The sequence below is a fragment of the Oryx dammah genome, unplaced genomic scaffold, assembly GCF_014754425.2.
Source record: "Oryx dammah isolate SB20612 unplaced genomic scaffold, SCBI_Odam_1.1 HiC_scaffold_23, whole genome shotgun sequence".
Lineage (NCBI taxonomy): Eukaryota > Metazoa > Chordata > Mammalia > Artiodactyla > Bovidae > Oryx > Oryx dammah.
Window position 1 is genome coordinate 122889648 of NW_024070207.1, and position 26529 is coordinate 122916176.

Sequence of the window (26529 nt, forward strand, 5' to 3'; positions counted from 1 at the left end):
CCAAGTAAACAACTCAGTGAAATCAAGAGAATGACATTCTTGGTTGGTTAACACTGCAGCTGTCTTTGGTTTGTGATTTGAATGTTGATTTTAAAAAATAAGGGCAACCTGGTGGACAAGGCAATTGATCTTGGGTGTTTATGTAACAACCCTAGACAGAAACTATAACTGTCCAATTTCTGCATTATCCCTGCTGCCGTTGTCCACTTGGAGAGGTGAAATGCTAGAACTGTTTATCAGAGCTTCCTGTGTAACTGTGGGTTGCCCGAAAAGTTCATTTGTGATTTTTGGCCAACCCAATAAAAATGAAGTTGAAACCTACTTACAGATCCCCAAACTCCAGTGTAGGTAAAAATGCTGATAGGAAACAATCACCAAATAGGGTGACCAAAAAAGAATGCAGGCCACTGGGCTCAGAGACCCTCAGCAAATGTCTCCACTGTGTGAGCTGTAGAGATAGTCGTGTCTTTTATGTGTTCACAGTCACCAATGATGTGATCTCCCCAGAGAGTTGTGATTTCCCATGGGGTGAGGTTATTTCTTATTTGTCTCTGAATCTGGAACGCTGGTTATACTGCCCAATACTCCAGGGACTCTCAGCAAAATCTTTGAGAAATGTATGCATACCTGCATATTTACCTTTAAAAGTAAGCTCCTGCCTTCACTCTTCCCTATCTCTCTAAAGACCAGCAACCATCTTTCTCTTGTGTTCCACAGGATCCTCAGTAATGATTTTGAAATGGCAGTGCTTCCCTATTGCTTCACCCCATGCCCAGTTTCCAACTTTGATTGATGGTCCCACAGGGTTGACAGGATATTTGAGCAAAGTAATAACCATGAAGAGCTGAAAACATCGCCTAACGTTTTATACTTATCTGTGGCCCTAGGGAAAGTGCCCCACCCATCTTCAGTTCAGTTCAGATCAGTCGCTCAGTCATGTCCGACTCTGCGACACCAGAATCGCAGCACGCCAGGCCTCCCTGTCCATCACCGACTCCCAGAGTTCACTCAAACTCATGTGCATCGAGTGACGAATGAAAAGTCATTCGTCATCATCATCATCATCATATCATCACCATATCACTTTGTCTTGTGTCTACCCTCAATCCTAGGTCACCCCATCATTATGTCTCACTTTAACTATTACCTTAGACTCTGCTTTCCTCAACTCAAGACTTCTCTCCGATTCTGCCCACTGCACCTAAAAAGCAGCAGTGTAATCTTCAACCACAGAATCTATTCCTTTGTTGAAAAACCAACTCCCAAGGCTCCCATTGCCTACTAAGGTTACTATCAAAGCTATTTGCAGTACTGTTTCACTTAAAAGAAGGAATCTGTTCGGTTTGTAGCCTGTGCTGAGCATGCCCCACGGATTTAAGTTTGTCTTAGAGGAAAAGGTTTCAAACTTTTTGTCCAAAATCTGTAGTGAGAAATACATTTTACATCTCATCCCATCAAACACACATCGTTATCTGAGATACACCTCTACAATGTTCTCTTCTATTGCCTTCTGCTCAGTCGCTTCAGTCGTGTCCGACTCTGTGTGACCCCATAGATGGCAGCCCACCAGGCTCCCCCGTCCCTGGGGTTCTCCAGGCAAGAACGCTGGAGTGGGTTGCCATTTCCTTCTCCAGTGCATGAAAGTGAAAAGTGAAAGTGAAGTCCCTCAGTCGTGTCCAACTCTTAGCGACCCCATGGACTGCAGCCCACCAGGCTCCTCTGTCCATGGGATTTTCCAGGCAAGAGCACTGGAGTGGAGGGCCATTGCCTTCTCCACTATTGCCTTCTATGAGCCACCAAATTTTCATGATTCATTAATAAGTTATGACCCACACACAGTCTTGGAAAGCAGATGGAATGGAGAAGCGATGATCACAAAGAACAAAAAAAAATGTCAGCATAGAAAACTTTCACTTGTTCATTACTGTGGCCCTTAGGGCCTTGGTAAGATGGTGTGAAGAAAGTTGAGCGCCAAAGAATTGATGCTTTTGAACTGTGGTGTTGGAGAAGACTCTTGAGAGTCCCTTGGACTGCAAGGAGATCCAACCAGTCCATTCTGAAGGAGATCAACCCTGGGATTTCTTTGGAAGGACTGATGCTGAAGCTGAAGCTCCAATACATTGGCCACCTCATGCGAAGAGTTGACTCACTGGAAAAGACTCTGATGCTGGGAGGGATTGGGGGCAGGAGAAGAAGGGGATGACAGAGGATGAGATGGCTGGATGGCATCACTGACTCGATGGACGTGAGTCTGAGTGAACTCCGGGAGTTGGTGATGGACAGGGAGGCCTGGCGTGCTGCGATTCATGGGGTCACAAACAGTCGGACACAACTGAGCAACTGAACTGAACTGAACCGAAGATGGGTGGGGCACTTTCCGTAGGGCCACAGAAAGAGGCTAGACCCTTGGCCTAAGCATCTAGTGCCTTCTACTTGGAGCCCAACAGTGGAGTGTCACCAGGGGCTTCCCGTGCCGCTTCACTGCTCCCTCTTCTGTACCAAGCTGGGTGCACAACCTGAAGGAGGGCGCCATGTGGAGTCTGAGGTTCTGAAGAGGTAGAAACCTCTGATGGAAGCTATAATGTCATGTCAAAAATAATCCACAGAGACTTCCCCGGTGGTCCAATGGTTAAGAATCCACCACTCCCAATGCAGGGGACATGAGTTCGATCCCTGGTATGGGAAGATGCCACATGCTGCAGGACAACTAAGCCTGCGCACCACAATTCCTGAAGCCTGAGCACCCTGGAGCCTGAGCTCCACAAGAGAAGCCACTGTAGCGAGAAGCCCGCGGGCTACAACTGGTCCCGAGCACTGCAACTCGAGAAAGCCTATGTGCAGTGTCAAAGAGCCAGGGCAGCCAAAAGTTAAAAAAAAATAAAGTAGTCCATATTCTCCAGGAGTTCTTAGTCAGTTGATAGAGAAAGCACAGATACATCAACTGTATTAAAACACAGAGCAGGGGATAGCATCCTATCCAACTGACCTGTGGTGGCCCTGACAGATAGAAGTTGCCTTATCTACCTATTCCAGGAAAGCCAGAAATGACGGCGAGGTTTCGCTGCAGGTTTGTTTTGTTTTGTTTTGAAATTTTCTTCTTGGATGCTCTCTCCTCTATACCCCAGGGCTTTTACCACGTCAAGTTCTCAAGTGTTTGCTGCTGTATGATTCTGTTCTGGTGCCAAGCAGGCAAGTCAGTACAATAGTTAGTGGTTATTTACGCCATATGTTTTGTGCCTTCATATTCACAAATGGCTTCCCTCATGTTCTTAGACAATATAGGTTTCTATCTGAGCTCTTGTCCCTACTGATTACATTTACATATATGGATATTTCTTTGTTGGAGTAGCAGCTATTACTGCACAAGGCTTTGGCATCTTGAACAAAACTTTTGTCACTGCATTTTCTGAAATATTCTGGCACCTTTCAAACATTTCAAGACTACACTATTCTCTCTTTTGGGATCATGGCCCAAAAGTAAACTTGATAATTACCCAGAATGTCCTATCCTTGAAATATGAATAGGAGCTTCCATTTTTGCTTTTTTCTTTGTTTCCCTTTGGGCAAAACAAAGGCAAATAAGTATTAATTGAAATTAAATACTGAGTTTTTTTTTAATCCATCAAGCATTCTAGATAATTTGAAATTGAGCCCTCAAGATATTTAAAAATTCAATCAGTGAGTGTTTCTAACATTTTTATAAGTCGAAAACTGTGGGAAAGTAGTTTAAGGAGGTCTTCATTCAAGACTGGAGAGGGCAAATTACAGCCCACAGGCCAAATTCAGCTCACTGTCTGTTTTTGTAAATAAAGTTTTATTAAAACTTTATTTATTACTTATTTGTCTCTGTATTGTCTAAGGCTACTTTAGTGCTTCAACAGCAAGGTGGAATAGTTTTGGCAGAGACCATGTGGCCCACAAAGCCAAAAATATTTGCAGTCTGGACCTTTACAGAAAAAACTTGCTGACCTCTGATTTAAGAGATTAACATTAATTAATTTGATATAGTAATTCACAGTTATTATCCATGTGTTGGTCAACTATACCATCCCATTAATTTCAATTTCTTCACTATCTTAGTTTTATTTTTCAATAATTGTTTTTTTTTTTAGTTATCAGAACTTCATAACTCTCAGATGTTTTAGTGTTTATATCATATGTAATCAAATATTTTTTCTTCAAAGTGAGTAATAAATTCCTTTGGTGAAACTAAACAAGAAAGAAATGTCAATATTTTAATGAGTTGCTTAAACAGCTGAAGCCAGCATGCAGGTCATAGGAATGTAAGTTATGCATCAGATGAGTGACTTTAATAATAAGTTAATCTCCAGTATGGGTTGATTTTTAGCTTTATTATTACTATCTGGTTTGATAACTGAGCATTTAGCTATCTTTGTCTTTAAGGACTTCACTTATTTACAGATTTGCAGTTCTTTGTAATCTGATCTTCCTGTTCCTACCCTCCTTCCTTATCTCAGATGCCACTCAAATCCAAATCTTCTAGGGCTGCCTAGCATTACCCAACAAGGCTAGAGCAAATATAAGTAGAAAAACACATCCTGCAACAGTTTTGAATTATCCACCGTTAGGTTAAAGCATCTGCCTGCAATGCGGGAGACCTTGGTTCGATCCCTGGGTCGGGAAGATCCCCTGGAGAAGGCAATGGCAACCCACTCCAGTATTCTTGCCTGGAGAATCCCATGGACGGAGGAGCCCAGTAGGCTGCAGTGCATGGGGTCGCAAAGAGTCGGACACGACTGAGCAACTTCACTTCAAAGATGCTTTGGCTGCAAATGACAGAAACCAAAAAAAAGTGAATATATAGCAAAGCAATTGATTATATTTCTTTACTAGGAGCCCACAGATAGGCTAATTCCAGGACTCATTAATTCAGTGGCCTTCCACCTTTTTTCTCTACCACAATCATGGGTCATTTCCTTCTTTGTCTGGCTTCCCTCCTTGTCACAAAATGACTGTGGTAGTATCCGGCATCACTGCTTCTGTGGCAGCATGAAGAGGCGGAGAAGAGAAGTGACTCTTCAGCAAGTATTTTTTAATAGCAAAAAAGGATTTTCACTGCTGTCTCCTAGCAGGCTCCCCTCCCTTCTCAATCCCTAGAATTGCAACACCTGCCAGTGCCCAAATCAGTATGGCAAGCAGAAAGAACTAGCTTGACTTAAGATTCCTTTCCTGAGCCTGGGGTGAGAACTCATCTTGGGATGCATGACCACACAGAGGGTGAGCACATAATAAAACAGGGAAAGAAAAAATTGGATGGGGTGTAGTAGGATAAAGATGGGTTTAGATTAGAAACTATTGATGTCCATATAGCAATGTCATCTTCTGCCATTGCAAACAAGCAGTAGGGAGGAAACCATTCTTAGATTGATTTGCATTCGTATCTAACAGTGCTTTGCTTTTACTGCTCAGGAAATAATTTTAAGAAATTGAATGGAAAGGATTAAAGATTCAATCATAGCACGCATAAGGGGCTTCCCCGGTGGCTCAGATGGTAAAGAATCAGCCTGCAATGCAGGAGACCCAGGTTCGATCCCTGGGTCGGGGAGATCCCCTCGAGAAGGAAATGGCAACCCACTCCAGTATTCTTGCCTGGAGAATCCCATGGATAGAAGAGCCTGGTGGGCTATAGTCCATGGAGTCACACAGAGTTGGACATGACTGAAGTGACTTAGCACACATACATATCATAAAGAATCACTCAAATGGTTCAAAGAATAATCAAAAACAGAAATAGGAAAGGAAAGGATGAGGAGCTCAACAGTCTTCATCCAATTGTACCATTGAACCAGTGACTGAATCTATGAGAGCTGTTTTCATGACAACAACTGGCAGAAATTTGGAGGAGTTTCCAAGGATTAAAGTCTATGACTTAAAGATAATTGATTCCCTTCTTGCTTATTCATTATAAAATGATATCTATCCAGAGAAGGTAGGTAGCATTAGCCCCTTAGAGAGGTCAAAATTCACACCATGTGTCAATGTCCTTGTCTGAGTCTTTTCAACTTGACCTGCAAGCTTTGGCTTTAAAACAAGTAATGCTGAAACTCCTCTAATTTGCAATTTAATATCCTTGAGTTACCAATCTAGGGTATTTCTTTGGGATGAATGCTTTCTGTCTTTTTGTTCTCCTACCTCCTTGCTTTCCTTTATGCTCCAGGAAAGAAATATAACTTAAGGAAATGACTTGCCAAAAGCCATTTTTCTTGTCCTGATATTTGGATACTTTTGTTTCTGCAAATACAATACCTCCATAGACTAAGTTAAAAATACTGTTTTCAACTCAATATATGCACAATAAGAGCTGCACATTCAAGAGCCTGGAAGGGCAGACTAGCTCCTAGTTTGAGAGAAGGTAACAGCAGAGCTGTTCTTTTGGATCATGAGCTTATACCTTTATTATTTTTTTCTTAACTCATAGTACTTGAAAGTGGAAAAAATGACAGCAAGGAAAAGGTCCTTGTAGGGTATAATTTGTTCATGACCAGTTATTACAGTAAGCAGTGATTACACAGAATGCCTGGTTAAGGAAAAAACCATAGTTGAGCTTTTAAGCCCGTGGCATCCAAGCCATGCAGACAGCTTTTCTACCTCACATTTTGGTAGAATAACGAGACATGCTGGACAAATTGAATAGCTCAATGTTTTCTGTCCTAGAACCTTACTTGTTTTGAGGTTCAAGAATCTACAAGATCTTATTTTTTCCTCTTGAGAAAAAATTTCAGAACTAGAGGTTAAAGTGTCTGCCTGCAATGCAGGAGACCTGGGTTCAATCCCTGGGTCGGGAAGATCCCCTGGAGAAGGAAATGGCAACCCACTCCAGTATTCTTGCCTGGAGAATCCCATGGACAGAGGAGCCCGGTGGGCTACAGTCCACAGAGTCACAAAGAGTCAGACATGACTGAGTGACTTCACTCACTCATACTCAATTACCTTGCCAAATAATTTACACGAAAGGAGAAAGGTTTCTTAGTGTTTAGTTTAGCTGGAAGCATGACCTCCAAGAGCTGTCTTTCTTTACAACAGTGAGACTCACAGAATGTTCTTAGTTTCTGACCACGGCTTTGATAATTTCACCGCCACTTCAACATGTAAACTGTGGGGATTACTACATTTCTCAAGTACTTTGGGGAGCCTTGGCCCTAAGGAGAGGCATCAGCATTGCTTAAGAATACCATAAATATTTCCTTCCCCAAGAAACACAGACACTTTGGAAATTAGATTTTGAAAACTCTAATCCACAAGGTGATAGCAGGATGAAGAAATAGTGTTGGATAGATTGGAATTTAAACCAAGAAGAATGACTCATTGACCTGGTTTCTACCTGCTTTCTATTTCAATCAAGGTTAATGGAAAAACTGCCAAGGATAAGGTGATACATAAATGGAAACTTTAACCTAGATAGAGTTGATTAAATAGCCAAGAGTCCATGGCCTGAAGTATATCTTGAAAATAGTGTGAGCATCTCTATATACAGTGAGGTTCAAAGTTGACTGAAAGGCAGACAGTTTGGGCTCCAACAGATTGTTTCCCACTTTTTCCATGTAGATTGTTTTCTTCTAGAATTCTTGTTTTTCACTCTCTAGAGCCCTAGTTTCCACTGAAAAAAACTATCAGTGTCCCCCCTCCCCCGAATTTGAGATTTTCTCATCTTTTTTCACCAGTAGAACTCTTGCTTGATAAAAGTTTGGATTACTAGGAATAAAATACTAAGAGGCTTAGGACAAGAATGGATTTCCTAGACTCAGCAGGCACCATGTGATTTATTGGGAGAAATCCCCACCAAAATTCAAAGGCTCCTGAGAAGGGTAACTTCATCCTTTAAGACTGAATTTGAGGGGCTTCCCTGGTGGCTCAGTAGTAAAGAATCTCCCTGCCAATTCAGGAAACACATGTTCCATCCCTGATCCACGAAGATCCTACATGCCACACAGAAGCTAAGCCCAGGCGCCACAACTACTGGGCCTGTGCTCTGGAGCCTGGCAATTGCAACTACTGAGGACTGTGCACCCTACATCATCCCTTAACAGAGGTTACTTGTTTCAGAATAGAGGAGAGAGCCCTGCTTTGGCTTCTGTCCTAAATATCTGGGGTCAATCCCAGTTTAACTCTTAGGCCAGAGTATCTCACTGGCTCCGATGGTTCCCCTATCCTCGGACTGTTGCCACATTTCCGGCCAAGAAGCAGAGGTGGCCACTTTCCTGGTGACTACTATTCTTTCCTGTCCAGGCTGCTCTCCTTTCCTTTTCTTGGGATGTACTTTGAATATGAAGCAGGCAACTCAAAGTAGCAGGGGCTCTTTTGAACTCATTCCACTGTGCATGCGTGTGGCAATAACTGGCTCCATTCTCCAGCTCAAATTTTCCTGGAATATGATTTTGACTGGTGTTTGGTTGCCTAGCTCTCATCAGTCCCTATATTGTTTTCCAATGCTGATTTATTTAGGCAAATTAACTTACATTGGTGAGATTAATTATCTAAAAACACTAGACTTGGAGTGTGGGCCCAACGAATGGCCTTCAGGTGCCAGGGGCCATAAATAATATTATTACTTCTTTGACAGAGCTCCAAACTGGAAATAAAATATCTGGTATAGACTTTCACTTGCCTTATTTTGGGGAGATCTGTGGCTTGAGAACCATTGAAAGGGGATGCAGATGAGAATAAAGGATGAATTTTAGTTTTAGTGAAGGATTAAACATAGTTTTAGTAAATGCTTTTATAAGACATCCACAGATTGTAACTGTGGATTGTAACTCACCTAATGTACTTTCACACATCTGATTTAAAACTACATTTTGGTTTATCAGAATAGGCATCAGAACATGAAAAGTAAACAGATTCTGTACTAATCAGTGTTCTTGGATGCACATGACAGGTACCAAGTCTAGATAACTTAAAAAGAAAAACGATTTAGAGAACCTAAGAAATAGGAGGTATCTAAAGATCTTCTAACTAGCCACGTATGAAAATATCACCAGTGCCATTAAAACAGATCTGGTCAAGCCTCTCAACTGTCCACTCCCTTTCCAGAAAACATGCTACACAGAATGGCAGATAAAATGGATTCTTTATATTGGCCTAGACACATGTTTTCTTTCAGATCAGAGGGATGTGATTAGGAAGATTATTTTAATAGTTTCTGCTATGTCAGAAACTGGCTTGTGAGTCACCTTCTTGCCATAAAGTTAAGCTTTATGTGTGTGTTTCAGAAGTACTTAAGTGAGCACTACAAGCCTCCACTTTCTCACATGCTTGACAAATGAGTCTTCAGCCTTTGCTTGAATTTACCTAGTGCCTGAGGGAAAGGGCATTAAAAAAAAAAACAACAAATGCTTAATTTGGGAGTCATTTTAGATTGGCAGAAAAGTTAGCAAAATAATACAGAGTCCCCTTATGCCCTTCACCCCCTAATGATATCATCTTTTATAACCTTGGTACCCTTATCACAACCAAGAAACCAACTTTGGTTTGTTATTCTCAGCTGAACTACAGACTTTGTTTGGGTTTCACCAGTGAAAGTGTTAGCTGCTCAGTCATGTCAGACTCTTTGCAACCCCATGGAATTCTCCAGGAGAGAATACTGGAGTGGGTTGCCATTCCCTTCTCTAGGGAATCTTCCCGACACAGGGATCGAACTTAGGTCTCCCGCATTGCAGGCAGATGCTTTATTGTCTGAGCCTCCAGAGAAGCCACACTAGATTTCACTAGTTTCCCTGCTAATAATATCCTTTTTCTGTTCCAGGATCCCATTCAGGATACTACATGCATTTAGCTGAGCATTATGTTTTCTTTTTTTAAAAAAATAACAAATGTTTCTTATGTCATACAGTTTCTGGGAATACCTTACCCTGGTTGTTCCGGTTCAAGTTCTGGTTTATGAGGTTTCCATCCAGGTGACCCAGGACTACAGTCATCTGAGTGCAGTCATCCCCCGTGACCAGCCTGGAGGATCAGGGTCCAGGCTCGCTCACCTGGCTGCTGGCTGGAGACTCCTCTTCCTCACCACAGAGCCCTTTGCAAAGGGCTCCTCATGCCACAGTTCCCCCCACAGAGTGAGGGCCACAAGACAGAGAGCATCTGAGAGTGAAGCCACAGGGAACAGTGCTTTTTTCTGAGGCTACACATTTCACTGCTGAGCAGTTCCATTTGCCAACAAAAGTGTCTTCCTACAATTTCCTCCTGAATCCTAGTTCTGGCCAATGAAGGGCTGGCCAGTAGGTCTCTTCACCCCCACCATGTTTAGCCCTCTTAAAAAAAGAAGAAACAGTTTCCCCGAGTCTTCCCTGAATGCTAAAGATGCCCCATTCACACAACTGTTCCCCACCAGATGACACGATCTGGTGTCCCCCTCCCTGCCCCCAACCCCATCAGAGGAGAAAAAAAAAAAACAAACTTCATGGAAAGAAATAGAAGGTTGTTGACTCACGGAGTTTGCTATATCCCCCTACCTGTAATCAGGACTTTGGTATAAAGATAGCTATAAGCAGACTCACATTTCTTTATAAATTGATGGAACTTGTTATTGTGTCCAAAATTCATCATTATATATAAAGGCTCATCGACTCATAAACATTTTTATATTGTTCTTTTAAAAACACATACTGAGATTAAAGTTGAGTATTGTGACCAGTCAGAAAATGGCAATGTTTCTAGTTCAAATGTCACATGGTTTGAGCCCATAGCTGTTCTCTAGGTAGAGTTATGCACAAACCAGTGGTGGTCAACCAGAGTGGTTTTTTCCCTGAGGGACACTTGGCCATGTCCAGAGGCATTATCATTTGTCACAACAGAGAATGGGTGGGTGTTCTGGCATCTGGTAAACTAAAGCCAGAGGTGCTGCTAAATACCCCACCGTGCAGAGGACAGACAGCCCCTCAGGACAGAGAGTTATCCAGCCCCACATGTCATTCGTGCCAAGGCTGAAAAAGTGTGGCATAAATTATTTGCAGTTTCTAAAAGGCCACTTCCCATTCTGCCACCCAAGTGTGTCTTTTTTATGTCATTTTTTCCTCACTCTGTAACTGCGCTCCCCTTACTGCCTATGAATTCTTTTGGTTTGCATTCTCTAAGAGTCTGTTTTTCTGGTGCAAGTAAATAACAAGGCAGCTGTGGTTGGGGAAAGTGGGAGAGGTGCTGCCAAAAAGCATTCCTTCAACTTTTCTCTGCAGAAATTTTTTTGAAGATTTGAAACAAGCTAGAACCTCCCTTGTAGGCTAGGATGGAGTTGCAAACTCCAAGGCTTGCCAGGTGTGCCATGGCTCAGGGGCATAGATGTCTCTGCTGGCCTGGGGTGAGTGTGAGGACTGTGGGACTGGTGCTGCCAGCTCTCACACCTTCCTCAAGAGGTCGGGAATCCAGACACCTATGTGAACTTCCCAAGATTTCGCCTTAGAGCTTAAGTTTTTGCAAATCTCCGTGTTACTTAGAGATGATCATGCTGAGTAAGTAAGCCAGATAGAAAAAGACATATGATATCACTTATATGTGCAGTCTTAAAAAAAATGGTACAAATGAACTTATCTACAAAATAGAAATAGATACAAGGACATAGAAAACAAACTTATGATTACAAAGGGGAAAGGAAGGGAGAGAGAAATTAGGAGTTTGGGATTAACATATACACACTACTAATATATACAATAAATTATGAACAAGATCCTACTGTATAGGACAAGGAACTATACTCACTATTTTGTAATAACCTCTAAGGGGAAAGAATCTGAAAAAGAATACATACACACACACATATGTATGTATAACTGAATCACTTTGCTGTATACTTGAAACTAACACAACATTGTAAATCAATTATACTTCAATTAAATCAATCAATCAATCACTGTGCAGGCTAAACACAACTGGAGTAGTGGGATGGGGATGTGGGTATGGTCATGCTGAACCCACCGACTGGTTCTGTGGCAGCATCAGAAGAGGGTTTTGTCCCCAGAGTTGCACTTAGTTCTGTTTGACTTCATTTCACGTCTCAGGCAATTTGCACAGGCAGTTTCTTCTCCTTTCCAATAATGTGATCTTTATGTAACTCTGCGAGTAAAGGAATTTAAAGGGACTTAAATGTTGATGTCCAGTCCCATAATCCAGGTGCATCTCTGAATTTGGCCATCTACATCTGTTCTCTGCTATTGCTTCACTAAGGAATGGGCCTTAGCATGTTCTTGCCCATCACTCAGACTTCTTGTAGGGCAGAGTCTAAATGACCCTCACAGATGAACAGCCTCTCTTTTTCAAATACCTTCAGAACCATCTCTCATGATGCAGAGGCCTAGCGACCTTAAACAAAGGATTTTCAGCTTCTCATCACAAGTATCTGAGTTCTCCTAGCCACCCCTCTCAAGACAGAGTCAGGCTTTTTATAAAGAGCTGTATTAGGAGTTTGGGTTTCAGTTCTACCACCTACCAGTCCTGCAATTTGGGGACAGTTTCCTTTAGTTCTCTGATGTTAATTTTCTCAACTGCAAGATGGATAGATCAAAAGGCTACATGAGTGGATTGTATGCTGATATGTATTAGATAATATCATACATGCAAAAATAATTGATGCCCATCCTGGTGAACATTTAGAACTCAAATATTGTTAGTTTCTCTTTCCTCTGTCACTCTGTATTACTTTGGACATGTTGCTCTCTGTATCTGGTCTTTAATGTCACCTCCCTCAAATAGACACCATATTTTCCTAACTATAGCACAGTGAGAAATCAAGAGAACCAGTTTGGTTTTGGTGTGGGCTAGTCCTGGGTGCAAGGTTTTAAATTTATCCCTTACCAATTTCTGCCCTGGACAAGTTACTTAACCTCTCCTAACATCATCTATAAAATCACTGTAATGAGACCATGGATGCTCAGCTTCTAGTACATACTCCAAAATCACCAGCTCCTCATTGTCCCTGTATGCCTGTGTCACAAGGAAGTCATGGTTGCAGGATGAAATCATGGGCATTCAGATATTTAGAAAAGTTACAGGTACGAGAACTTTCTGGTGGTGCAAGACTTTCTTGCTGAGTTTGCAGCCCCATTCAATTCATGTAATTTTTACACTGGTGCCATTCCATAAAAATGACAAAGCCTTTTGTTATTTTCATTGAGGAATAACATGTATATAGTGATGTAAATAAATATGAATGTCCACACGTACAACTCAATGGGTTTTTAATATATATAGTTCATGGATCATGTAACCAACAGCCAGATCAAGCTAAGGAACAATCCAAGCACACCAGGAGGCTCCTTCATGCCCCTTTGCAGTCAGTCGCCATTCCCCAAAAGTAACCCTTACTCTTCCATCTATCACCAAAAACGAGTCTTTCCTTGGACAATATTTTTTTACCCTTAGTATCTCTGCTGCTGCTACTAAGTCACTTCAGTCGTGTCCGACTCTGTGCGACCCCATAGACGGCAGTCCACCAGGCTCCCCCATCCCGGGATTCTCCAGGCAAGAACACTGGAGTGGGTTGCCATTTCCTTCTCCAATGCATGAAAGTGAAAAGTGAAAGTGAAATCGCTCAGTCTTGTCTGACTCTTAGTGACCCCATGGACTGTGGCCTACCAGGCTCCTCCATCCATGGGATTTTCCAGGCAAGAATACTGGAGTCAAGTGCCATTGCCTTCTCCGTTAGTATCTCTAGAATCAACTTAATATGGAAAATACTCTTTAATAACCTCTACTCTCTGAATCTGATCTTATCTGATTAAAATTAGGAATCGTATACTTCAGTGCTTCTGGGCTCTCCCTGGAACCAACCCGAAACCTCCATCTGACTTCTGGTCATAGACCGTGCCGACAAGTCCTCATGGCATGCTCTCCCTGTGCTCCTTACCTGGAGGGAGACAAAAGCCTAGGAGATATGGTTCTACCCTCAGAGAGCTTCTCATCTAGCTAGAGAAACCACCACTACCTGACAGCAAGTGAGACCATGAAAAGCCTCTCCTAGAGGGACAAGCTCATGTTTTGTTGTTCTCAACTCTCCAGAGACCCTGTTTGGTACTGGCCTCTCCCAACATGGCTAGATTAACCGCACTCCATACCAATGATTCCTTTCCTCTGTGGTCACTTGGATGTGGAAGGCTTGCTGTCTTACCACCTGCTATTGTTTCATGTATGTCTATGGGCTCTCCCATCTAGGATGTGGTCTCCTGCAGGCACATGGAGGGCAACCCTCTAGTGCTTTTTCCAAGATGCCTTTGATCAGGATGTGTGACCCCAATTTTCTCTCCAGGTCACTGTAGCCCATAAGATAGTGCCCACTCTGGGACCAGTTAGTAAAGCATATTGTTGTTGTTTAGTTGCTAAGTTGTGTCTGACTCTTTGTGACTCCATGGACTACAGCATACCAGGCTCCTCTGTCCTCCAGTATCTCCCAGAGTTTGCTCAAATTCATGTCCATTGAATCAGTCATACTATCTAACCTTCTCATCCTCTGCCCCCCCCTTCCCCTTTTGCCTTCAATTTTTCCCAGCATTGGGCTCTTTTCCAATGAGTCAGCTCTTCGCATCAGGTGACCAAAGTAATGAAGTTTCAGCTTTAGCAACAATCCTTCCGATGAATATTCAGAGTAAATTTTCTTAGGATTGAATGGTTTGAGCTCCTTGCTGTCCAAGTCACTCTCAAGAGTCTTCTCCAGCACCATAATTCAAAAGCATCAATTCTTTGGTGCTCAGCCTTCTTTATGATCCAGCTCTCACATCTGTACATGACCATTGGAAAAACCATACCTTTGACTATGTTGGCCTTTGTTGGCAAGGTGATGTCTTTGCTTCTTAATGCACTGTCTAGGTTTGTCACAGCTTCTTTTAATTTCATGGCTGCACTCACCATCCTCAGTGATTTTGGAACCCAAGAAAATAAAATCTGTCACTGCTTCTACTTTTTTCCCTTCTATTTGCCATAAAGTGATGGGACTAGATGTCATGATCTTAATTTTTTTTTCTTTTTTAATGTTGGGTTGCAAGCCAGATTTTTCACTCTCCTCTTTCACCCTCATCAAGAGGCTCTTTAGTTCCTCTTCACTTTCTGCCATTAGAGTGGTATCATCTGCATATCTGAAGTTGTTGATATTTCTCCCAGCAATCTTGATTCCAGCTTGTGACTCATCCAGCCTGGCATTTCACATGATGAACTCTGTATATAAGTTAAATAAGCAGGGTGACAATATACAGCCTTGACATACTCCTTTCCCAATTTGGAACCAGTCAGTTGTTCCATGTCTGGTTCTAAGCATATGTTGATCACTATTTGCACTGTAAAAACATTGCTGCTCAGTATGGATAGTCAGGAAGCTTAAATTACTTTAAAAGATAGAGTGGCCCTTATCACACTTTCTGGCATCCGAGGAATGATGGGTTGAACATAAACTGTTCTGTATGGTTGTAAGTACATGGTACAGCAGTCTCTTGAGCAGATTCTCTATGCTGTATGGGAACAAAAGACATTCTTCAAAAAATGAAGAGTCAATCAGCAAACTACTGACAGATCGCAAGGAAGGAGTGAGCAGTTTTATTGCTTAGCTCTGTTTGTTTTTCCTAAGGATTTTAAATGAGAAAATGGCTAAAGCCATGCCTCCTTACATGTTATTGCACATCATCCATCATTTTGTCTAGTTGCCTATTAATAACGTTCACCTCTGTCTAATTAGGGGCATTTTTAAAGAATGTGCCTGCAGTGCAGGAGACCGGGTTCAATTCCTGGAGTGGGAAGAGTCCTGGAGAAGAGAATGGCTACCCACTCCAGTATTCTTGCCTGGAGAATTCCATGAACAGAGGAGCCTGGTGGGGTTTGCCAAGACTTGAACATGACTGAGTGACTAACACTTTCACTACCTGCCTCAACAGGGTGAATTTTAGCAAGTATTAATGAATAAAATATGTAATTGAGGCAAGAAAGAATACCTTCAGTATGATTCCCTCTCTGGAGGCTCCTCGGGTACTAGCAATAGTCTACATCTGAACTTGGCTGCTGGTTATGTGAGAGTTGACTTCTTTATTATTACTTACACTGTATATTTATATTTATACACATCTACACATATCCTACATCCTCTAATTAAAAAAAATTTTTTAAGTTGTTCTATCTTAAAAGAAAATGTCTCCTATCCTACATGTATTCTGGTTCTTTGACAACTTGCTTGAAATTTAGGATATGTCCACTGGTTATGAAAAATAAATCCCTTAGGATTTAATATACGGTTTAATTATTCTTCTGGCTCAACGATTAAAATGAAGAGATGATAGAATTTTTAAAGGAATATGCTCATAATACAGTCAGATATATTTGGTGATATGAACTAGTGATGAGCAAAGTGTTGCCTGCAAAGGCCCTGCTGTTGTTCAGTCACTAAGTCATGTCTGACTCTTTGTGACCCCATGGACTACAGCACACCGGACTCCTCTGTCCTTTACTATCTCCCAGAGTTTGCTCAAATTCATCTCCATTGTGTCGGTGATACTATCCAACCATCTCATCCTCTGCTGTCCTTTCTCTTTTTGCCTTCAATCTTTCCCAGCATCAGAATCTTTTCCAATGAGTTGGCTCTTTGCTTCAGGTGGCCACAGCATTACAAAGTAATAGACCTGTTAGTTCTATTTGAAGAACAGATTAGAATCGTGTGCAATTAGTATGTTTAATGTCTATATGATATAACATGTCTATATGATAATGTCTGTGATGTCTATAATGATGTAACATATAGAGGTTAATGTTTATATGATGTAACAGATCATGGTAGGCCCTGTGGTGAGATCATCTTTTAGATACTGAAGATAAGAACATACACATGATGAAAGAGATTGATGGCTCTTTGCCACATCACAACTGATGTACATCATTTTCATCTATATATTTCATAACTGCAAAAGTGAAGACTGTCATGAACTACGTCCATTTTATGGGTATATTCCTTTGCTTTCTGAAGAGAAAGAGGGCTTGTGTGTGTCTGTTGATTATGTTGTGATGTCTTCTGACTCCAAAAATTCAGAGAGGAGGTGTGGGGAACATCTGCAGCCCCGTGAGGATCCCAGGAATGTTCATTTCTGTTGACGAATGCCTAGTCTGTCTTGCCCTGATATCAGTCTTGCCTTTAAGTTGTATTGAACTCAATCTCTTGCTTTACTACACTATTAAGGATATCTTGTGAAAAATAACAATTCTTAATCCCCTTTTAAACCCAAGGTTCCTTGCAGCATGGGCTGCACTTCTACTGATGGGTAGCAGTGCAGAGTCCTGATTTGCACTTCCTACACATGAAGTTGACAGCTGCATTATTCCAAAACACATTCTCACTATGATGACTGCCAGTATTTTATGCTGACATACTAGGAATTCATTTGCAGCTGCCTACTGATATAGAAGGTATCTATATTCTTTAGTGAGTTAACCAGTGAAGTACATTTGTTGCAAGTGCATATATATAAGATGCTAAAAGGATAAATGCCTTACTTATTCTAGTAAAATTAGAAACAACCTAAATGTCCGTCAGTGGGAGTGATGGGGGATGGTTAATTAAGTTATGGTATAGCCATACTATGGAATACTATGAAACCCACCCCCCTCGAAAGAGAGTAGATCTGAATTTATGGAATGTGTCAGGCTCCCCATTAAGCACTTTATATGCAACATTTTATTTAGTTTTCACAACAACTCCATGAAATTCCCATTTTATAGATGAGGACCCTGAGACTTATCCAAAGTCACAAGATTAGTAAATGGTGTAACAATGATTAGATTTGAGTTCTATGGACCCCAAATTCACTTCCTTATTCAGTTACACTCTATTAGCTCATGGATGTCAAAGCTGTGTGTACTGTTGACTCCCCTCTCATGGAGATTTAATTTGAGATGACATTAGTTTGCATAAATATGAAGAGACTCCTGTAATAGTAAAAGCAAACATATGTAAGTGTCAAAACTAAATGGCCTCTGAAGGAAATAAGTTTCCTGTATTTTCCATGGTTGAAATAGAATTAAAGAGCACACACCAAGATTCTGGCTATATGTTCAATTCAAGTTAAGACTTTTCACATATTTTCAAGCCCATTACTCTGCTTAAAATGCCAAATTATGAGTAAAGTGAGAGGTCACACTTCCGCTCAAATGTATTTATTGAAAATGTAAACTGTCATTTATCTGCTCATTTTTACAACTTTTCATTTTTTTAATATTTACAGATGGACAAAAGAGAAAGAAATCTTTGAGAAAGAAACTGGATTCACTCGGGAAGGAGAAAAACAAAGACAGAGGTAAAAGACAGAATGAACTAAAGCAAATGTGTCTTCCATGGAGCATACTGGTTGAATTTGCTGGGGTTTTAGAATTGCATTGATTTACATGGTTCAACTCTATTACGTAAACTGGATTTCTACAGTGGAATGCCATTAAAGGCTATTTGGGTCTACTCTTTTGTGTTCGAGTGGCCCTGTACTGAATTGATGAGTTCAATTGGTTTGAGCAAAGTATGATTCATGCCAAGTTTATGGTTCCAATTATGTAGCTGGCCAATCAGCAGTGTATAACGAAAACCTGGGTTGAGTAGCCATGGATAGTATCTCTAACGCTAACCAGCTGTCTGGCAAATCTAGATAGTTAGGCAGGGCTAGTTGAATGACAAAGAGTTTGGATTCGCCTACCATTTCTACTGGAAAGAAATAGTCTCATCCTCATGGTTAGTGAAGATGGGCTGTTGTCAGCATTGTGATGTTAGATCACAGCATACTCATTTTTTTTTGCCCTGTGGGTTTTGGGAATGGTTGACTCTCTTCATACTGTCCCCTTCTGTGGATATTTAGGAAACCAATAGTTTAGCCACTCTCTCAGAGGTATTTGGCGGAGAATGCAATGGCACCCCACTCCAGTACTCTTGCCTGAAAAATCCCATGGACGGAGGAGCCTGGTAGGCTGCAGTCCATGGGGTCGCTACGAGTCAGACACGACTGAGCGACTTCACTTTCACTTTCCACTTTCATGCATTGGAGAAGGAAATGGCAACCTGCTCCAATGTTCTTGCCTGGAGAACCCCAGGGACGGGGGAGCCTGGTGGGCTGCCGTCTATGGGGTTGCACAGAGTCGGACACAACTGAAGCGACTTAGCAGCAGCAGCAGCAGAGGTATTTGTGTTCCTTTTTAACTAATATTCATTGAGCCTGCATAATGGGCACCTGGGCCCCATTAGCCCAGTATATCTTTTTGTGGCTTGTTTCTACGTCTTCATATGAAATGACTGCTGAGTGGTATGGTCATATAAATGTATTTCCATTTTATGTGTCATAGTGAATAAGTGTTGAATAAGGGAGGCCATATGTCTTGCCTTGGCATTCTTTTATATAATGATCAAATTTCTGCTTGAAAGTAATGAAAGGCAATGAAATCAAAGGTATAAAAATAAATGCATTGTGATAAGTATTAGACAAGACCTAGATACACCACTGACCCCAGACTCTACACCCATATCTTGAATTGTGCCTAAAGGGTCATGACATCTGGTTCTTGGACTAAAAAGAGATAAAGAATCCTAATAGAAAAAAAATGGTATTGATGAACCTATTTGCAGGGAAGGAATGGAAATGCAAATATAGAGAACAGACTTATGGACACAGTGAGGGAAGGAAAGAGTGGGACGAATGGAGAAAGTAACATAGATATATATACACTACCATGTATAAAACGGATAGTGAGAAGTCGCAGGCACTCTGTGATGATCTAGAGACAGGCAGTGGTGGGAGGGGAGGGAGACTCTAGAGGGAGGTGATATACATGATATATATGTATGATGATGGTTGATTTGCACTGTCATATGGCAGAACCCATCACAATATTGTAAAGCAGCTTTCCTCCAATTAAAAAATAAATTTTAAAAATAACATTTAAAAAAGAATTCTAGAGAATAGAAAACTAGTGTTTTACTTCCCTTAGAGCATGATATCTCAATCTTGGGACTGTTGACATTTTCTACAGAACAATTCTTTGCTGTAGGGGCTGTCCTGTACACTGTCTGAGATGTTTAATATAAGCATCCCTGGTCTCTACCACTCGATGCCAGTACCACTGCTCCCAACCAGAATATCTCCAGACATTTCAAATGTTTACCTCCAGCTGGAGGAAAGGACATGAAAATATCAAGGATCCCTGCCCCTGACTGCATTGTACTGATAGAATAATTTGTGAAGCCTTTAAATATTCCAATGCCCCCACCTCAGAAAATCTGACCCCATTTGTCTCTATAGGTACTGGGCATGAATCATTTTATAACTACCAATGTGCACCTTCTACGATGAGAACTCTGGTTCATACTAACCAGTTTACCCATCAGGGCACAGTCTACCGTAGCAGAATCTCATGCTAGCATAATGAATGCAATGGATATTTACTCTTCTTCAGCTATCCATCATTGTCTGGAAAATTGTATTCAGTTCAATTAATTCATAAACTCATGCCCTTATATTTTAAATAAATATTAGTAGCCAGGGTAGCTTTTTTAAACTAGAGTTTTTACTCATCCTATTCCTGCCATGGGCCATCTTTATCTCGTTAGATTAGAGTAATCCTCGGTATTATAGAGTTATTAAAGGGATCATCCAGACTGATATTAATAATGTGTTATCGTTAAAGTTGTTTATTCTAAGATGATGATATTGGTACTGGGATCTGAACACTCAAAATGTAGACTTGAGGTGATTCTTCAGAAGTGCCCATTCGTGTTAAATGAAACAGAATGAGCATTTCTGTTTTTTGCAGATGTTTTAATTCCCTCAGCAGAGGGAGATGTATGTGTGCTTCTCCATATAAGAAAACAGCAGGAAGTAAGGGTTGGGCAGGAAGGGCCAGGGGAAGTAATCAACCAGTATGCACTGGGCTAGTATACATTTTTCAGACCAAATCGTATTTAGATATTATATAGGCTCACTGAAAATTTGGCAGTGTTCTATGAGGTTGCACGGGGTGCTGGCTGGGAAAAGGAAGGCAGATTCTGGTGATTCCAAGGAAAAGATACATCATATATCCAACTAAGGAAAGAAATATCAAGATATATGGCATAAGAGGTGGTTGTGATTGTTTGTTTGTTTGTTTTAGCTTTGATAGTTAAAAAGATGATATCCTAGGCTTCAGTCAAGCTTAATGACATGGCATTTTTTTCTGACTAGAAAGTGCTATGTATGTCCACACATCCATCACATGGATGTCCTGGGAACCAGGGTGTGATGGAGCAGTGTGCAGGGCTCTCACAGTTGTGGCCCGTTTACATTGTTTTCTTCCATTTGAATATTACCATTTGGGTTCATAACAGCTGCACATGTGAAAAATGACAATCACTTGAATTCAAGAGTAAAAGAAGGAAAACAGGAAACTCTAAATGACCTTTTGGGTTAGGTCATCTAAAAATAGATAGGAGCAGCTTTTTAGAATCAAATTGCTCTCCCAATAGAGTGACTCATTAAATGTTTGATTTGCTGCTATATTAATTGATTCAATCAGAGTGAATCATGTCCTGTGTTTTATTAAATCGCCTTAACATAATATACAACAGATCCTGTGACACTTCTGTGTCCCTCCTGCCACTTTAAGCAGCGCCCATATGACTTATGATTTCCATATGGAAACCAGGATTGATGCTGGTTCAGAAAACATATATTTTCATACAGAATACTTCCAAGTCCTTCATTTCCCTTAGTTAAATTACTTGGCATCCCAAAAGTATTTTTTCAACTTTCAGAACTTCAGAAAATTTCTTTCTTCTGTCAAAAAGAATCACTTGGGGGGAAAAAAGGTTTAAAAATAGCTGCTTTGTTCCAGTTAATAATGTTCCTAATCAGAGCACAAGGGGAATAGGTTTTACCATAGCCTAAGTCTGGGAGCTAGGTCCCCACTCTACAGGATATTTTCGGATGATGCCATATGTTTATCGACGTAAACTCTGGTGATAGTCAGGTCTAGCACCTTTCTTTATGCTGAAATGACATCATGCCATGTTTTATTGTCCCTCCCTGTCTAGATGTGTTATGACATGTGAGCTGTGAAGTAGCCCCTATAGAAGAATAGTTGATACAACTTCATTCTGTGTCATATTAAATAACAGTTGAAACATCAAGTATTTGTTACTACTCTTTAAATTAAGGAGGGATGGCTTAATGGTACCTTTGAAAGGACTGTCACACCGCAGTGTAAAACATGATCTGGGTTGGAGGTGTGAGAAAACAGTGGAGGGAGGAAGCCTCAATCCAGATGCCAGATCACTTTTTTTTTTTTGCATCTATTAAAAAATTTTTTTTAATTTGTTTTAATTGGCGGATAATTACTTTACAGTATTGTGATGGTTTTTGCCATACATCAACATGAATCGTCCATAGGCATACATGCGTCCCCTCCATCCTGAACCCCAGCCCCCTCCTCCCTACCCCATCCCTCCAGATTGTCCCAGAGTGCTGGCTTTGGGTGCCCTGCATCATACATCAAACTCCCACTGGCTATCTATTTTACATATGGTAATATACATGTTTCAGGGCTATTCTCTCAAATCCTGCCCGCTCCTTCTCCCCCTGAGTTCAAACGTCTCTTCTTTACATCTGTGTCTTCTTTGCTGCCCTGCACTTAGTTCTGGTGAAGGTAAGGTCCAGGATTGGGACCGAGGGAGCTGGTGAAAAAGGCGGCATGCGGGAAAACACAAGAGGAGGAGGAAGTCAAGGAGATGTGAGGACAGAGAATCAGATGGGTCATTTAGGTAGACATCCATGTCACCTGGGATGATGGTGGCCAAGGGTTCTGACTGCCAGGATAGAAGATAGTGATGAGCAGAAGTGCAAGGAAGCTTGCAGCCCCAGGTTTCAGCCACGCAGTGGGAGGGAAAGATCTGGAAATTGCTGCAGGGAGCTGAGAGATCAGCACATCACCTCCAGGGACTCAGGACCATGGGGAGGCAACAGAGACAGTCTGCAGTGAGGATGGCAGGGGATGCCGTCTCCTCAGGAAACACAGACAATAGATCAGAACGGGATACACACTGTCTCTGGCCCCAGAACACTGACTCTTGGTTAATGTCTTTATGGTTTGAAAAACCCATTATCAGTTTTATTAACAGCTATCAGCACAGAGTCCGTAGGTTTCCTTTTCCCTCCAACAGAAGAGGTTCGAGCCCACAGATAAGCCTGTGCCCAGCACTTTATTTACACAAAAAGGAAGGTTTTGCTCAACCCGGTTGGGCTGAATCCTCGATTTTACAATAACCACATTTCGAGAAGCAATTATATGCAAGGAACCCTGCCGAGAACTTTCCAGCAACTAGACACTGTGACACAAGTTCAGGGCATAGAGAGATCTATCTCCTCTCTCAAGCTTGTGAGAGTTCTCCGGAGAAAGCAAAGAGAAATTAAAGAGATTAGATCAAAACACTACCACTGAAAGAATAAATAAACTCAGCCAGGGAAGAAAGCCTATTAAAGAGAAATAAAAACTTGTTATAGGTGGCTACATCTCTTGAATGGAAAGAAAAGAGAAGTGAAAGAGTCATTTGGGGAGAATGACTTTATGTATTCCATCTGCTTCATTTGTATTCCATGATTCCAATTTACAAGTAGAGCAACAGACTTTTAGATATGAAAAATGACAGATACCGAAGGAAACCATATTACTTCTTTTTTGCCAAGGATATTAGAAATCTCTAGCTGAAGCTGGTTGGTTCCTTTTATGTGGATAAAATGTCTCAAAAAGAAATCAATACTCCTCATGTCATATTAAATCCCTGCTATGAATATGCCTACTTGAGCAGACACAGGTCATTTTATACATTCATCAATGCCCTTTCTGCTGTTATTACTCTCCAAAAGTTTTTATGTATTCCAAATAGCCATCAGCCTTGCCATACACATGTTCCTGGACTTGCCCCAACCTTTTTGAAGGAAAACTATTTGATTATTCCCATAGACAAGGTAGCACTGATAGACACAATAAATCCTGAGCTGCCTGTTTGGTTTCTAATTTTGCTAGTAGTGAAAATGACCTTTTACCAGTAGTGATTATTGGATCTTACTACCCTGTCCACATTGATCCTCAAAACAAATGCCTAAATTATTTTTTGTATCATCATGTGCCAACTAGTTTGGTGATAGAGGGTGAGAAGCATCTTCTGAAAATCCAGAAATGTGCAAGTTTTGATTTTTCACTTCAAAATAAATTGCATGTTTTGACAGAACAAGAGGTGCAGACTTTTCAAGTGCCATTTCTGCTTTTACTGCAGATTTGAGTACTAGCCCAGTGATGTTCAAGCTGTTGCCATGGATCAAAGAGGAAAACCTTTTAGAGCCTCTTTCCACCTGATTTAATGTTCGCCTTTTCAACCTTTGAATTGTTTTCCCTTGATCATTCTGGTTTTATTCACAGGGGTTATAAAAACAAGGGCGAGGCTAGACTCCAGTTTCTGCTGCTAGGAGATGTAATTTTGAGCCTCAAAGAAATAATCCATTTAATTTAATTATTAATGCTTTTCAGCATGAATTTAAAATATTACTGATAAAATGCCTGGCCCTAAGGACTGGTGTGCTTACAATGTATGTGTATACAAATGGATTTACTCTAGAGATCCAGAATGCAACTGTCTCCATCTCCATGACTCTCCTTCCCCAAAATTGTCCTTCCTGGAGGATGTAACAAATTATATCCTGGGCCCTTCACCAGATGGTTGGTGGTGAGAATCCACTTCTGTGTGTGGCCAGGAGGATGGCTTGAATGTAGATCATGAGAATGACAGCACAAACCCAGCAATTGGAGGCAGCATGCGGGGACAAAAAACACAAAGAAAGAACTGAACAAACTCCTTCCCCAGCTGCTCCTCTGCCTCTTGGGTTGTCATTTCAGCCGTGGGTCTTTGACTTGGAACCTTGAAGTATAACCACTTACTTGAATTTCAGGCTTTCTGCATCTCTCTTAACAGCCCGTGTGCTGGTGGTTTAGTCAATCAGTTGTGTCTGACTCTTTTGAGACCTCGTAGACTATAGCCCACCAGGCTCCGCTGTCCATGGGATTCTCCAGGCAAGAATACTGGAGTGAGTTGCGATGCCCTCCTCCAGGGGCTCTTCCCTACGCAGGGGGGATCGAACCTGGGTCTCCTGCATTGGCAGGTGGGTTCTTTATCACTGAGTCACTAAGGAAGCCAGTATAGCACATGATAGACTCAATTATAATTATTTATGTATCTGATTCTCTACTCCCTTACCCCACCCCACATTCTGAAGCCTGCATGAGCATACTCCCCACTGCATAGCTTGACATAGTACATATAGGTATTCACTAAGTGCCTGTTGAATGAATGTATATGCACAGAGTCTTCTCAGGCCTTGTAAGCTTTGGGGGTTCTTGAGACATCCATCAAAGACTTAAGTCTGTAAAATGATGTACTTATGAGGGGGCTTCCCTGATGGCTCAGTTAGTAAAGAATCTGCCTGCAGTGCAGGAGACCCCAGTTCGATTCCTGGGTCAAGAAGGTCCACTGGAAAAGGAATAGGCTACCCACTCCAGTATTCTTGGGCTTCCCTTATGGCTCAGCTAGTAAAGAATGTGCCTGATGCTGGAGACCTGGGTTCAATCCCTAGGTTGGAAAGATCCTCTGGAGAAGGGAAAGACTACCCACTCCAGTATTCTGGCCTGGAGAATTCCATGGACTGTATAGACCATGTTCATGCTATCAGAAATGTTACCTTTATCTATAAAGTTATTTCCTTTAAGCATTCTTGAGATACATGGAGAAAAGCTGGAAGCCTAGATTTCTAAAACCCTTGTTCTTTAAACAAACTGACTTTTCTTTTACTGAGATAGAAACTTTGGCCTCTCTGACAAATCCAAAAGTCATCTCCGTATTTTTTGGATGGATCAGTTCTTCAGAAAACAGTCGTTGGAATATGTCTACCCTTCGATCTGCAACGTGACTGAGAGTCTTCCCTGGTCTGCTCTTCCTCTGAAAGTGAATGTTTGTTCTTTTGATTCCAGAGTTCATCCCACAAGCGTTTGGAATGCCCTTATCCCAAGTTATCGCAAATGACCGGGCCTATAAACTCAAACAGGACTCGCAGAGGGACGAGCACAAGGATGCCTCCGATTTTGTGGCTTCCCTCCTCCCATTTGGAAATAAAAGACAAAACAAAGAACTCTCAAGCAGTAACTCATCTCTCAGCTCCACCTCGGAAACACCAAATGAGTCAACGTCTCCCAATACCCCGGAGCCGGCTCCTCGGGCCAGGAGGAGGGTGAGTTGGCCACTGTTTTCTCTGACACTGAAGTTAGGACAATGGAAGAGTTCTAAGGTTATTCTCTGAGTCTTGGCTTATGTGAAAACTGGAAATATAGTTTGTGTCCAAGTATCTGTCAACAACCCCATTCAGGGAGAATTTGCACTGGCCCCGAGACACCTGACAAACCCTCACAACCTTTCCCTGACCCCTTTCAAAGGTATTGGGTGCCTCTCCTTGGTTACCCATGATATTCAGAACATTCTACAACATCACCACTGATCCTGCTCTAGTG

The 26529-nt window shown here is 41.5% G+C and overlaps 1 protein-coding gene across 5 annotated transcripts in view; it reads left to right on the plus strand.

Moving 5' to 3' along the window:
• ARHGAP6 (Rho GTPase activating protein 6) overlaps nucleotides 1–26529 on the plus strand; it is a 546996-nt gene that overhangs the window by 469719 nt on the left and 50748 nt on the right. For all 5 annotated transcript variants that reach the window (XM_040266467.1, XM_040266468.1, XM_040266469.1 and 2 more), the window contains exons 3-4: nucleotides 18195–18266; nucleotides 25996–26252. In XM_040266467.1, coding sequence (XP_040122401.1) covers nucleotides 18195–18266; nucleotides 25996–26252 — 329 coding nt within the window. The remainder of the gene's footprint in view (nucleotides 1–18194; nucleotides 18267–25995; nucleotides 26253–26529) is intronic.